General features: G+C 39.4%; 3 protein-coding genes across 7 annotated transcripts in view; all 3 read right to left on the minus strand.

Moving 5' to 3' along the window:
• LOC6615159 (innexin shaking-B) overlaps window positions 1–12,601 on the minus strand; it is a 163,571-nt gene that overhangs the window by 7,692 nt on the left and 143,278 nt on the right. For 4 of the 5 annotated variants that reach the window (XM_032726351.1, XM_032726350.1, XM_032726353.1 and 1 more), the window contains 4 exons: window positions 3,210–3,364; window positions 2,609–2,673; window positions 472–638; window positions 229–407 (listed from right to left, as the gene is read on the minus strand). In XM_032726351.1, coding sequence (XP_032582242.1) covers window positions 229–407; window positions 472–638; window positions 2,609–2,673; window positions 3,210–3,364 — 566 coding nt within the window. Of the gene's footprint in view, window positions 1–228; window positions 408–471; window positions 639–2,608; window positions 2,674–3,209; window positions 3,369–4,177; window positions 4,635–12,601 lie in introns of those variants that run through there. The other variant, XM_032726354.1, reaches the window with a different exon arrangement.
• On the minus strand, window positions 7,286–9,098 carry LOC116802299 (coiled-coil domain-containing protein 8-like). The gene is made up of 2 exons (XM_032726356.1): window positions 7,505–9,098; window positions 7,286–7,446 (listed from the first exon to the last, which is right to left on the minus strand). The coding sequence occupies exon 1, from the start codon at window positions 8,471–8,473 to the stop codon at window positions 7,631–7,633; it is 843 nt and encodes a 280-aa protein (XP_032582247.1). The 5' UTR covers window positions 8,474–9,098; the 3' UTR covers window positions 7,286–7,446; window positions 7,505–7,630.
• On the minus strand, window positions 10,920–12,572 carry LOC6621464 (coiled-coil domain-containing protein 8). Its single transcript, XM_002045576.2, has one exon. The coding sequence runs from the start codon at window positions 11,945–11,947 to the stop codon at window positions 11,051–11,053; it is 897 nt and encodes a 298-aa protein (XP_002045612.2). The 5' UTR covers window positions 11,948–12,572; the 3' UTR covers window positions 10,920–11,050.

Genomic DNA, 12,601 nt, shown 5'->3' on the forward strand with positions numbered 1-12,601 from the left:
CAGTGTAAAACGAACACGAATGCGAAATATATATTTTGTTTTGGCTGCATACTTCTAGGCACCTATACGAGTATATTGATTTTTGTGGAACCCACATAAGTCATTCACATCTCATAGAAACGCGAATCCTTAGCTCGAAAGCAGCTTTTTAATAAGATTTACATTTTCCCTAATTTATTCCCATATCAACGCCAGTGAGGACCCTGAATGTACCGATATGCAACTCACCTAAATCGCATACGAAATAAGTAGACCCTCATTCGAGGAGAGAATATAATAACCACCCTGTATATTAGCGTTAATAATGTGAGAAACGTTAATAATATAAACCAAAACCAAAGGAAAATGTAAATCTTCTCATTAACAACGTTTAATGGTAAAATGCAAATGGCGTCGTGTTTCTCCACCTAGAAGAGCAGATTAAATTATTATTGAGTCTTGGGTTTGTCGAGAGCTGCATTCGTTACTCACCTCCCCACTTGAACCATATTTAAAAAATGTACATTTGGTCATTCTGGGAAATATGTAAATCATCGGATCCATGCGATCTTCCTGATCGGTCTCCATATAATCTATCACTTTCAGGCCAAATGTCATAAATTCGCCATCGAAAAATCGATTCATAAGAAACATTTGACCTGCAAAGGAACCACAAAAAAGATACAAATCAGCACCAAAGAGATACAGAGATACACTTTTCGTTCGTTCGGTTTATCTGCCTATCCATCTGTCCTACTTGAATATCTGTTTATCGGACCGGACACTGGGATTGATGGGTTCTTTGCCACCGATTTTCCACCTTTCATTTTCCATTAACCCCCTATTTGTGCATTGGTGCATAGGTGCTCTTTGGAAAATTCGGCGCTACGTATCGGTACGGACTTTTCCCGATCCGATGCATTCGGATCCGCTTGATCGATCTATTTAAGGCCAACGGGGCGGGAATGAATCGATTTTCTCCTCAATTACAATTCACCCGCACCCGCGCAGCTCATTAATTATGGCAGATAGACCGACATCGGATGCAGATGCGGATTCGGAATCGGATTCGGAATCGAAATCCATCAATCGCGGCTAATTGGGATGGAGATGGAGGTCAATGAATAAACAATGCTCCAAGGTACGTTAATTTTTATGTCGAACTGATGCGCATTTCATTGGTTTTATCGAGAGAACAATAAAGGAATGACCATTGGGGGATGTTGCCCCAGGGCACTAAAAAATTTTTAACGATCACTTTCTGCGCAAGCACTTTGGTCATAATTATATGGATAATAAACTTTTGAAAGAATAACCAATGAATGCTCAAAGGAATCCTGATTATTGAATGGAAAGGCCTTTGCTGAACAGCTCCTAATTAACTTTTAAATTTATTTGGCAACTAAGTGGGCTAGATAGATGGGATTTTTCATATACAGAGGAAAAAGCCTGATTCCACTGACACATATTTCTACATCCCGACCGAATGTACATTATCCAGGCAAGAAGGCTATAGTTGAGGGTCTCGACGTACTCAATTGGGGATGTATGTATAATATAAGAAAATGGTTGTTTTAAGACTCAGTTAAAGCTAGATTTTTCAACGGTAAAATGGAATTTCGATCACACAAATTTTTTATTCCATATAATCTTCAGATAATAAATAAAATCATTCCTATGAACGTCTTGACGTAGCCACAAAAATATTTCAAATATACAATTGTATTTCTGGGTGTGCACTTAACTGCATTTTCGCGGCGCCCCACCTTTCAGTCAATGAAAATGGCCCCCCGATTTCCATTTCCATTCACATTTATCCTATTCCCTGCCGCCTAATTAACCCATTTCAAATTTCTGGCCATTTAGGCCCAGATTTTCCAACGGATCGTCCCCCGCACTTCTTGATGCGATGTCAGCCATTTTATAAACGTGTTTTACTCGCATTATTATTGTTTATTTCCCATGTCTTCTGACAGTTCATTATTTTGTCAGAGTTCGAATCTAGGCGCGCGCGCCCCACGAGGGGACCAGAAATATCGGGAAGCATTTGTTTATTTTGATGCGGAGCGGTCAGTCGATAAAAATTCGTCATTGATTTTTCGGCGTAAAATCGAACGGGGAATGTTAATGAATGCCGAATTTATGAGGCCCGTCGCGAGAAACCGTTTTGCTAACCCCGAAACTTTGTTTACCGATCTCACTGGCACCTGGAGAAGTCGACAGATTGGCATGTGCACCGAGAAAAACACCCGACTGTGTTCTGTTTCATCGCAAGATTTTCTTACTTAACTAGTATATTATTTTCCGCACTTTAATTTGTGGCTTAAACTGGGTGGTAATCAATCATACGTATTATGTAAACCTTTGTGGTTCTCCTTATACTAGTATTTCCCAATATGAGTACCGAGTAATTCTCCGTCAAGACTCTCGACCATAGCATTCTTCCAGTATTATATCAATTTGATCTGTTTGGTTCAAACACACTGATGAGCCAAGGTCAAAGAAATATACTTGCAGCAATAAATGATGCGAACTGAGTTCGATTGGCCCCTTATGGCACACGACGACCTCAGGACCCATCGGTTGGGTATTATTATATTTATGTTTTTTTCCGTGCACTAGTACTCACCTATCACATTTATAAGGGCGAGCAGCTCACACACGTAATATCTGTACGCCCACCAATTGTGATATCTGCAAACGAAATCGCCAGAAATTTGGCCATTAGCTGTGATTCAGATGTAAATAAGTAAATATGTATTCGCAGCCCTACAAATGCCAAACGTTTGACCGAGTATCCTTTGTCTCTGGAGAACTCTGGCCCCTGACTCACAGTCGATTTCCGGGTAATTCTTTGTTAATTAGTGGGACTACTCGAATTGCCCAGAAACGTTTGTTTTGGGAATCGTGTACAAAGGTGAGTTCGGGTGCACTGTGCTGCCTGAATTCCATTATAAATGGTGAAGGGTTCATTTAATAGATGGGCTTATTCTTGTGAACTCGATGCTTTACGTTGGTTGTGTTAAAAGAAAATAATAAATATATCCGGTAATTCAGGTTTTAACTCGAAAATTAACTGTATTTTTTCTAGGACTGGTAATTTTAATTTAACTGGAAATTTAATTGTTTCAATATTGGGAGGATAAATTTGAATGTTCAAAACCAAAACTTATCGTTAGACTCCTGTCAGTACATTTGGCTAGTCAGAGAGCTGAATGGGCCGTACTTACCTTAAATTTTCCCACAAATAATCTAAAAGTAATTTCTTTTTTTGTTTTTTCTCGGCTTCGGAACAAATGCCTATGTCTAAGTCCATGATGAGCGCATGAATCTTGCCACCCTCCCAAGATTTCCACAGCCATCTTGGTGTATAAAATAAGATTGCCTGCAAAAAGCGGATAAAGAGCACAGATTGGTGGGGATATAGTATATGTATTTATAGAGATCTGCAAAGGTGAGTTCCGTGTGGGCGTAATGTCGCATTGGAACTGTCGTAAAAGCGAGAAAAATACCCTGACAAGTGACATTTGCCAGCTGTTCTCTAGATTCTAGACTGTGGACCCCCGATTCCAGCCGAGAACAATGCCAAATAGCATTAATGCCATACAGCCACAGACATTAAAGACTGACCTTCCCCAGCTACATAATTGTCGTTGCTAATTCCATACCATACCATTCCATTCCATTTCTTTTATTTTTGTTGGCCCTTGTCAATTAGCCGTGAGCCATTAGGGGCAGTATATCCGCCCGGTTTACCTACCACAATATCGGGCGATCCAAAAGACAGACAGGCAGACACGAATTCTTGCTTAATTGTACCCATTAATTGGGCAATCGTCGGGTGTATTCGCTTAATTTAAAACTTGATCAGGAACACGAATAAAAACGGCAATACGGTCATTTATAGGTACATAGGTTCACCACTAGAGTCTATATTGATGCTAAAAACATTACTACTCGTAGGCTAAAAGTATGAAAAAATATGTATTACATCTGAAAGATTTTTTCAGTGCATCTGTTATTAAAAACTTAATGTGATTTGTGAGATAAGTCCATTATATTTTAAATTATTACATGGATTTATTAATATATTCCATTTTATAAATTATTTTTTCTACTAATTGAGTGCTTTATGCGAATGTCTTCAATTGCAAACATTATCGTACAGGATATGTTAGAGTCCCAAATACCCGTCTGCTCGTTATAAGTTGTCGGTATTTTCTTTTGCCGGGGGATTTTAATGCCGACCCGATGACAAATTAATAATAACTTGTATCGTAAATTAGCAGCGGATTCGGACAATCCACAGACAGCTGGGGATTGGGCGAGTTGTGCAAATTGTATATGGCGTGTTTGCTTTGGCACATGACAATGTCGCCCCATCATCGTGATCTTGAGTCTGAGTCCCTGGCAGGTGGTAATCCCCATGTCTTACGTTTTGAGAGGTGAAAGTTCAGTTTGTTTAGTGGGCGCCCGACTGGCGGCGGTCCCTCAATCTTGGCCAGCGATTTTCCACTCTAAAATATTTCCCCACACGCGCTGTTCCTTGTGCATCTCGGCGATCATTCGATTCAGTTTGGATTTGTTTGCCTTTCACTTCTTTCTTTTCGGGGCCTGCAGTTCCAAACTATTTGCCATTGTCGTTGGCATTTGACTGCAATTGGCTCAGGCAACATCTGCTCCGCATTCTATCGGCTGATGACGGCAGTCGTCATAGACAGTAGTGGTCAATGTATTTGGATCACATACATAATAATATTCAAAGAAATAATAGTCATTTTAATTTAAATGTTTCAGCAAATGTTTGTGATATTAGAATCTTTCTAGCGTTGGCTATTAAATGCTCTGTCAAATTCAGTATACTGACTATCACCATTAATTTAAAAAATAACAAGAGGGAACGCTATAGTTGCGACTACTAGATACCCGTTTTTCAAGCAATTGCAGCGCGATAGAGATGGATATGTTCAGCTAAAAATTGTTTATACATTGACTAGTACTAGGCTTTCATACGGACGAACACAGCCAGATCAAGAAAATGTATATTTTTTAAGATCGAAGCCGGTTCCTTCTACCTTCCACTGTACATAATTACTTAATCTATGGGTAACGGGCATAAACAACGAGTAAGAAAATTTTCTACAAATAGGACAGTACCATATATTACTTGTATGCTTTTGTCTGCATAACATCACATTTGCGAACCAAAAATTTGCAGGAGCACTTTTTAAAAGCCAATCGCTGCTATTGTTGTGGACTGGTCTGTTATTATCACGGAGGGGTCTGTTGCCACGCCCTGCCGGAAGTCAAATGATGCGTTTGATTTGCTTTGGCCTCCATCATCTCAGTTTGCCCTTTTGTGTATACAATCGCCAATTGCATTTCCCCGACGATATCACGAATAAGGAAGAGAAAAGTAGGGTGGCCTCTACACAACCCTTTTCCAACCCGCTCTTCCGCTTTCCACTGTGCGTGTGTGGAAAGCAATTTGGCAAGCGTTCAAATCGCAAAAGCATCGCGTAAATGCAACTGCAACAGAAGCAACAATCAAAGCGAAAGGCTGAGGGCAAAGAATCGTCTCCGAAGAATTCTTCTTTGGGTCTGCAGGCTCCCTGCACACTGATTTGTTATATGCTAAAAACAGTAGAGGGCCTAATTGTTGTTAACTAAAATATTTTTGATAGGGAGTAAAGATTAGTATTTTGATAATAATTTGCAATTCCGTATCGGTGTCTATTATTTATATTTTAAAATTTTGTGATTGCAAACCATCAGTTACGCTAGTAATTATATAAGAGTTCTTGTATTGCTCAAGGCCGAGAAGAGAGTTGGACAAGTGAATTATCTTAATATTAATATTTCAATGCAACCATAAACACTAATTTCTTAAAATTTTTAAGGCATACGGGTGGTCTCAAAAAATGCCAAATATCTGGACTACATAACTTCTCTTCAAATAAAATATCGCTTTTTTAATTTGTCTACTTAGTAACAGTAGGATTTCAATAATAAAAATATATAGAAAGATATCTATAAGGGTTTTAAAGCCTGCAAAAACTGTAAAGTTCCAAAAGAAGTATTCGTTTAACTCAGAGTATACGATAACTGACTATTGACTGATCAACAATTTTAAATTGCTCAAAGTCCATAAATACAAGTTTAAATGCACTAGCTTCAAAATCGAAATGTAGATCATCCTTAGAATAGTGAAACCTCGGATTCGTATACTTCCCAAGCATGACACACTGTGTCGCAAAGGAATCACTTCGGAAGTCTCTGAGCCCATCTGATCTGACCTGCCACTCCCCCAGGCGACGCCCCTGCCTTAAATCTTCGAAACACGAGGGGAGGCCAAAAATACACGCACATAAGTCAAATATAAACAGCTCCCACCCCAAAAACCTTTGGCCATATTCCCCAAGTTGCCGGTTTCCAGTTCCCAATTCCCGAGCCCCAGTTCCCGACACCCTTTCCCGATTCCCACTGGCATATCCATGGCTTTTTGTTTCAGCAATTCTCTGGCATCTGGCCAGAAATATTATTTCACTTTTATGTTTGTCTGCGCCTTTTCAATAAATATCTAGACATGCCGGGCGCAGAAATATGAGGGGAATAGCGGGGAAAGTCAGACGAGAGGCTATATAGTGGCGTGGAAGAAGAAATGCCAATTCTTGACATATCGCAGGGAAAGACCGGATCGATTGAAAGGAAATTGATGGGTGCAGGTCTTTTATTTTTTGTTGCGGCATTATCCGAGTTTATGACGATCTATCCACCAGCTATATAATCGTAGTGAATCCATAATAACAGAGACTTAATGGTGATTGGGTCGGTCAGGCGCTGTTAACCAAACGATCACATAATGGTGGTTTCTAACTACCTACTTTTATTTTTGAATTCTGAAAACAATTTCCACTTACAAAACTTGAACAGAGAATTTTTTTATTTTTCGTATGAAAAAATACCCCAGCCCATTGCTTTCGAAAATCAATGATCAACGAAAGCCAGCATTATTTCCCATGTCTCGTTTTGTTTTCTGTTATTAATAAATCGTGCAAGGCATATTGGGGGAAAGTGTAAATTATAGAAACGCGTCCTCGCGTCATTAAGCAGGGAGAATACAATGATAAATGTATTTATAGGAATTTGGGTGACTAGAACGTCTCTATAATCGCTCTGTGACACTAACCGAGAAAAGCTCCCCCGATTTCCCCGCCCGACCAAGTGTGATAAAAATACACATTTAATATTTGTACATTGTTAGTGGTAAGACTTATTGTGCAAGTCTTTATAAATAAATATGCGATTCAATATATATGTATTCATATACGCCATATGGGCGGCAACATCTCCAATTTGCTCCATTATGTGGGGTGGAAAAGGTGGAAGGGGGGTAAAGGCATCAATGAAACAATCAATCTCCTTTAAGCGATGTGAGCAATTAACGATAACAGTCTGGGAATATATCTGGTGGCGAGGAATTTTTATCAAACGGATCTATAGTATCAAGCATTTTAGTAATTACTTCTGGTGTGTTTTCGGAATAATGGTGCGTTTTGGGTCTGAAGAATTTGAAGTGTCGGCTACTTCAAAGCAATAAATTCGTTATCTTCATTTGTTTCAGAAGAACCATTTCTTCCAACTGCTTAAATTAGGCTCTGACTGAGACCTCTGCCATGACTTGATCCTCCTCCTCATATTTAGGGTCAGCATCAGCGTTATCCTCAGTATTAGTCTTAGGGTCAGCCTCCTCCATAACTTCAATCTCAGCCTCAGCCGTAGGATCAGCTTTGTCCATAACTTCAACATCCATCTCAGGGTCAGCCTCGGCAAGAACTTCAATCTCAACCTCGGGAAAAACTTTAACCTCTGCCTTACAGTCAGCCCTAGCCAAAACTTCAGCATCAGCCTTAGGGTCAGCATCAGCCATCATTTCAACCTCGGTCATAGGGTCAATGTCAACCTCAGCCATATCATCATCCTCAGTATTAGTCTTAGGGTCAGCCTCCTCCATAACTTCAATCTCAGCCTCAGCCGTAGGATCAGCTTTGTCCATAACTTCAAAATCAATCTCAGGGTCAGCCTCGGGCAACACTTCAATCTCTTCCTTAGGGTCAGCCTCGGCCAAAACTTCAACATGTGCCAGAGGGTCAACCTCGTCCATAACTTCAACCTCTATATTGGGGTCAGTCCCGGCCAAAACTCCAAACTCTGACTGAGGGTAAGCCTCGCCCATAACTCCAAACTCCGTATTAGGGTCAGCCTCTGCTGTAACTTGAACCTCAGCCTCAGCCGTATACTCACCATCAACGGTAACTTCAGCCATAGTCGGAGCTATTTCTCCAAGAGTAGCCTCAACCTGAACAGAGTTGTTACGTTGTGGTGCTGGCGCATTCCGAACGCGATCCAGGTTATTCCTGGGATTTAGACTCGCCGGTGGGGAGTATGGAACCATACGATTGCGTAATTTCTTGAAAATGATCTTATTGTTCATCTTTCTGATAAATGCTTAAAACACAAGAACACTTGAAAGAACACTTATTTTCGAAGTCGACTCAAAATAGAAACTGGTTCGATGAAGCCCTTTGCATTGATTTCATCGCCTTCTATCGTTTCGATAGTAATGTTTATAGTTTCATTAAGTTTCTTTCCCTAGCGTTTCAGAATGTTGGTATGTATTTGAGATATATAAAGGTCCCTGATTATATAAAGGTCCTTCTGTTAGGAAAACGTTCCGATGTTACTTCAAACACAACAAACAAGTGCCAGTGTTTGTTCTTAAATTAAAGTTATGAGAGGTTTACACATACAAAGTCCTCAGACTGATGGTGGGAAAGTCTTTTCAGGCTAATGCATTTAATTATACCACGTACATTACTTTCCCCCAAATAAAGTTGTTTCTAGCGCCTCAGCTCATATTTGAGCCCATCGATCGCCCAAAGACACTAGAATAACAAGATGCGTAACGCCATAAGATATTTTTGCACACGATTATTTAGGGCCAGCCCAAGAGCTTGTTCCAGGCTCTTTAGAATTTTTGTTCAAGAACCAGATAGCGGATAGCTCTACAGCCAGCTCTCTTCTACGCATACAGTGACAGCCGACAACTGTATGTGTACACACGTATGCTCATGAATTGAAAATTTTACAAAATATGCCCTTCACTTTAGTTCTTGGACTTTAAATCTATATTATTTTTGATCAATTGGCACCAAGTACAAAATTCTTGTTTTGCATTGCCTTAACGTTACAATTATTTGAAATTAGCATAGAAATAGTAATAGCCGAATCTATGTACATAATATAACAAAATAAATTTCGAAAATAATTGTCATTAGAGTATTCAGCTTGCGACGTGTGAAAAATTAGAGTAGACATTGTCTAGTAGACTTCGATTCGTAGGTGATTATGACTGCACGTCGTGCATCAAGAAATCAAATAACGAAATTGGCTAAAACTCCAAATATGTAAATTCGATTCTTAGATCAAAATTGATTTCTGCCCCGAAAATCATTTTCTACGCGCGCATATACTCGTTCACGATTATTGTTTTTACTCACACAAGCAAGCAAATTCCATTTTTAGATTTTGAACGCTCTCACTTTTACGCGAGCAGAGAGAAGGCAATTTTGGCCGTCACCAAAAAGTGGCTGCATAGTGCAAAACCAATGCCAACAACCCATTTTCCAAAAGTCCGTAATACTACGTATTGCTGACGTCATATGTTAGTATAAGATTATACTTTAGTGTTACGTAACAGAAATATTAATAATCCCGTATATATATATCAGCTGTTTAAAACAGCTTTTTGGAGCGTCGTGCTTACGTGCGCTTGCTAGCAAACAACACAATCGGTTTTAAGTTAATAAAAAAGGAACAAAGAAAAGTTCGTATTAAACAGGTTATAATAAGATTGAAGGGGGCTGTTTTGTACTATGTGTTTGTGATTGTGAACTGTTGAATTTCTTGAGTTTGTCCCGGTAATTTAGTGTTGTAAATAGCTCTTTTAGGTGTTCAAACAACAGTTAAGATTTAACCTGAGTTTCGCATAGTTTCACCATAATACTTGTATCTATACTGCGTTCTAGGAAATTTAATTAGGGAGAAATTTTAGTTTTTAGGACCTAACCCTACCTTTTCAAATTCGGAGTAATCTCAGCTGAAAGGGAGTTAAACCAGGATGTTGCTGAATTGTTTCATTATTGTTGTATTATTTTTGTGGTTATTATTTGTAAAATTATTCAATATGGAATCACTATCACGAAATCAGTTGATTTTTGCTTGGACTACAAAGAGTATACGAAATTTGAGAAATCCCTATACGAAAATTAGCTAATTAAATTTTAAAATTAAAGGGCCGAAGCCATGACCGAAATTTTTGGGATTCTCATAGATATGGTCTACTGTAAGTCAATGCAACAAAAACATAATGTATATATCTTACTCCTTTCCGGAGTTACCAACTAAAAAAGAGATAATGCTATAGTCGAGTTTCCTCGACTATCAGATACCCGTTACTCAGCTAGTGAATGCGAAGCCGAAATTTCATTATTTCTCTGGGATATCGATAGATATTGGGGAATAAAATGAAAAAAAAATTTGGTCGTGGAGTGTGCGTCTAAAACAATTATTTGCAAATCGATAGAAATTTACAAGACTAAAAAATGTGAAAAAATATAAACACGTTTTCCAAAAGGGTGGGTGTGGCAGTTTTGGGCGGTTTGTGGGCGTTCGAGTGTGCGTGGCAACATGGGTCAACAAACTTGCGCTTCGTCATTTTCTCCAGAATCTGAATGCTGAATCTCAACCTTCTAGCATTTATATTGTTCCTGAGATCTCGACGTTCATACGGACAGACGGACATGGCTAAATCCACTCGGCTATTAATCCTGATCATGAATATATATATATATATATATATATATATATATGTATATATATATATATATATATGCAACGCCCACAATTTTTGGTAATATTAAAGATATGAACTTGTGTAACCCAATACAAAAACACAAAATAAATATTTGTCTCCACCTTGAAGATATTTATTTTCGCCACAATAAGGTTTTCAGACTATAGTGCAATTCATGTCCGTTATGCATTTACTTATTATATTTTTGGATTGCTGATCAATCACTCCCTCTCTATCTATCCCTCCCTCTTTTTCGGGGTCAGCCTCAGATATATCATCATCCTCAGTATAAGTATTAAGCTTAGCCTCCTCCATAACTTCAATCTCAGCCACAGCCGTAGGGTCAGCTCCGGCCATAACTTCAACATCCATCTCAGGGTCAGCCTCGGCAAGAACTTCAATCTCAACCTCGGGAAAAACTTTAACCTCTGCCTTACAGTCAGCCCTAGCCAAAACTTCAGCCTCAGCCTTAGGGTCAGCATCAGCCATCATTTCAACCTCGGTCATAGGGTCAATGTCAACCTCAGCCATATCATCATCCTCAGTATTAGTCTTAGGGTCAGCCTCCTCCATAACTTCAATCTCAGCCTCAGCCGTAGGATCAGCTTTGTCCATAACTTCAAAATCAATCTCAGGGTCAGCCTCGGGCAACACTTCAATCTCTTCCTTAGGGTCAGCCTCGGCCAAAACTTCAACATGTGCCAGAGGGTCAACCTCGTCCATAACTTCAACCTCTATATTGGGGTCAGTCCCGGCCAAAACTCCAAACTCTGACTGAGGGTAAGCCTCGCCCATAACTCCAAACTCCGTATTAGGGCCAGCCTCTGCTGTAACTTGAACCTCAGCCTCAGCCGTATACTCACCATCAACGGTAACTTCAGCCATAGTCGGAGCTATTTCTCCAAGAGTAGCCTCAACCTGAACAGAGTTGTTACGTTGTGGTGCTGGCGCATTCCGAACGCGATCCAGGTTATTCCTGGGATTTAGACTCGCCGGTGGGGAGTATGGAACCATACGATTGCGTAATTTCTTGAAAATGATCTTATTGTTCATCTTTCTGATAAATGCTTAAAACACAAGAACACTTGAAAGAACACTTATTTTCGAAGTCGTCTCAAAATAGAAACTGGTTCGATGAAGCCCTTTGCATTGATTTCATCGCCTTCTATCGTTTCGATAGTAATGTTTATAGTTTCATTAAGTTTCTTTCCCTAGCGTTTCAGAATGTTGGTATGTATTTGAGATATATAAAGGTCCCTGATTATATAAAGGTCCTTCTGTTAGGAAAACGTTCCGATGTTACTTCAAACACAACAAACAAGTGCCAGTGTTTGTTCTTAAATTAAAGTTATGAGAGGTTTACACATACAAAGTCCTCCGACTGATGGTGGGAAAGTCTTTTCAGGCTAATGCATTTAATTATACCACGTACATTACTTTCCCCCAAATAAAGTTGTTTCTAGCGCCTCAGCTCATATTTGAGCCCATCGATCGCCCAAAGACACTAGAATAACAAGATGCGTAACGCCATAAGATATTTTTGCACACGATTATTTAGGGCCAGCCCAAGAGCTTGTTCCAGGCTCTTTAGAATTTTTGTTCAAGAACCAGATAGCGGATAGCTCTACAGCCAGCTCTCTTCTACGCATACAGTGACAGCCGACAACTGTATGTGTACACACGTATGCTCATGAATTGAAAATTTTA

The sequence above is a fragment of the Drosophila sechellia genome, chromosome X (assembly GCF_004382195.2).
Source record: "Drosophila sechellia strain sech25 chromosome X, ASM438219v1, whole genome shotgun sequence".
Taxonomy (NCBI): Eukaryota; Metazoa; Arthropoda; class Insecta; order Diptera; family Drosophilidae; genus Drosophila; species Drosophila sechellia.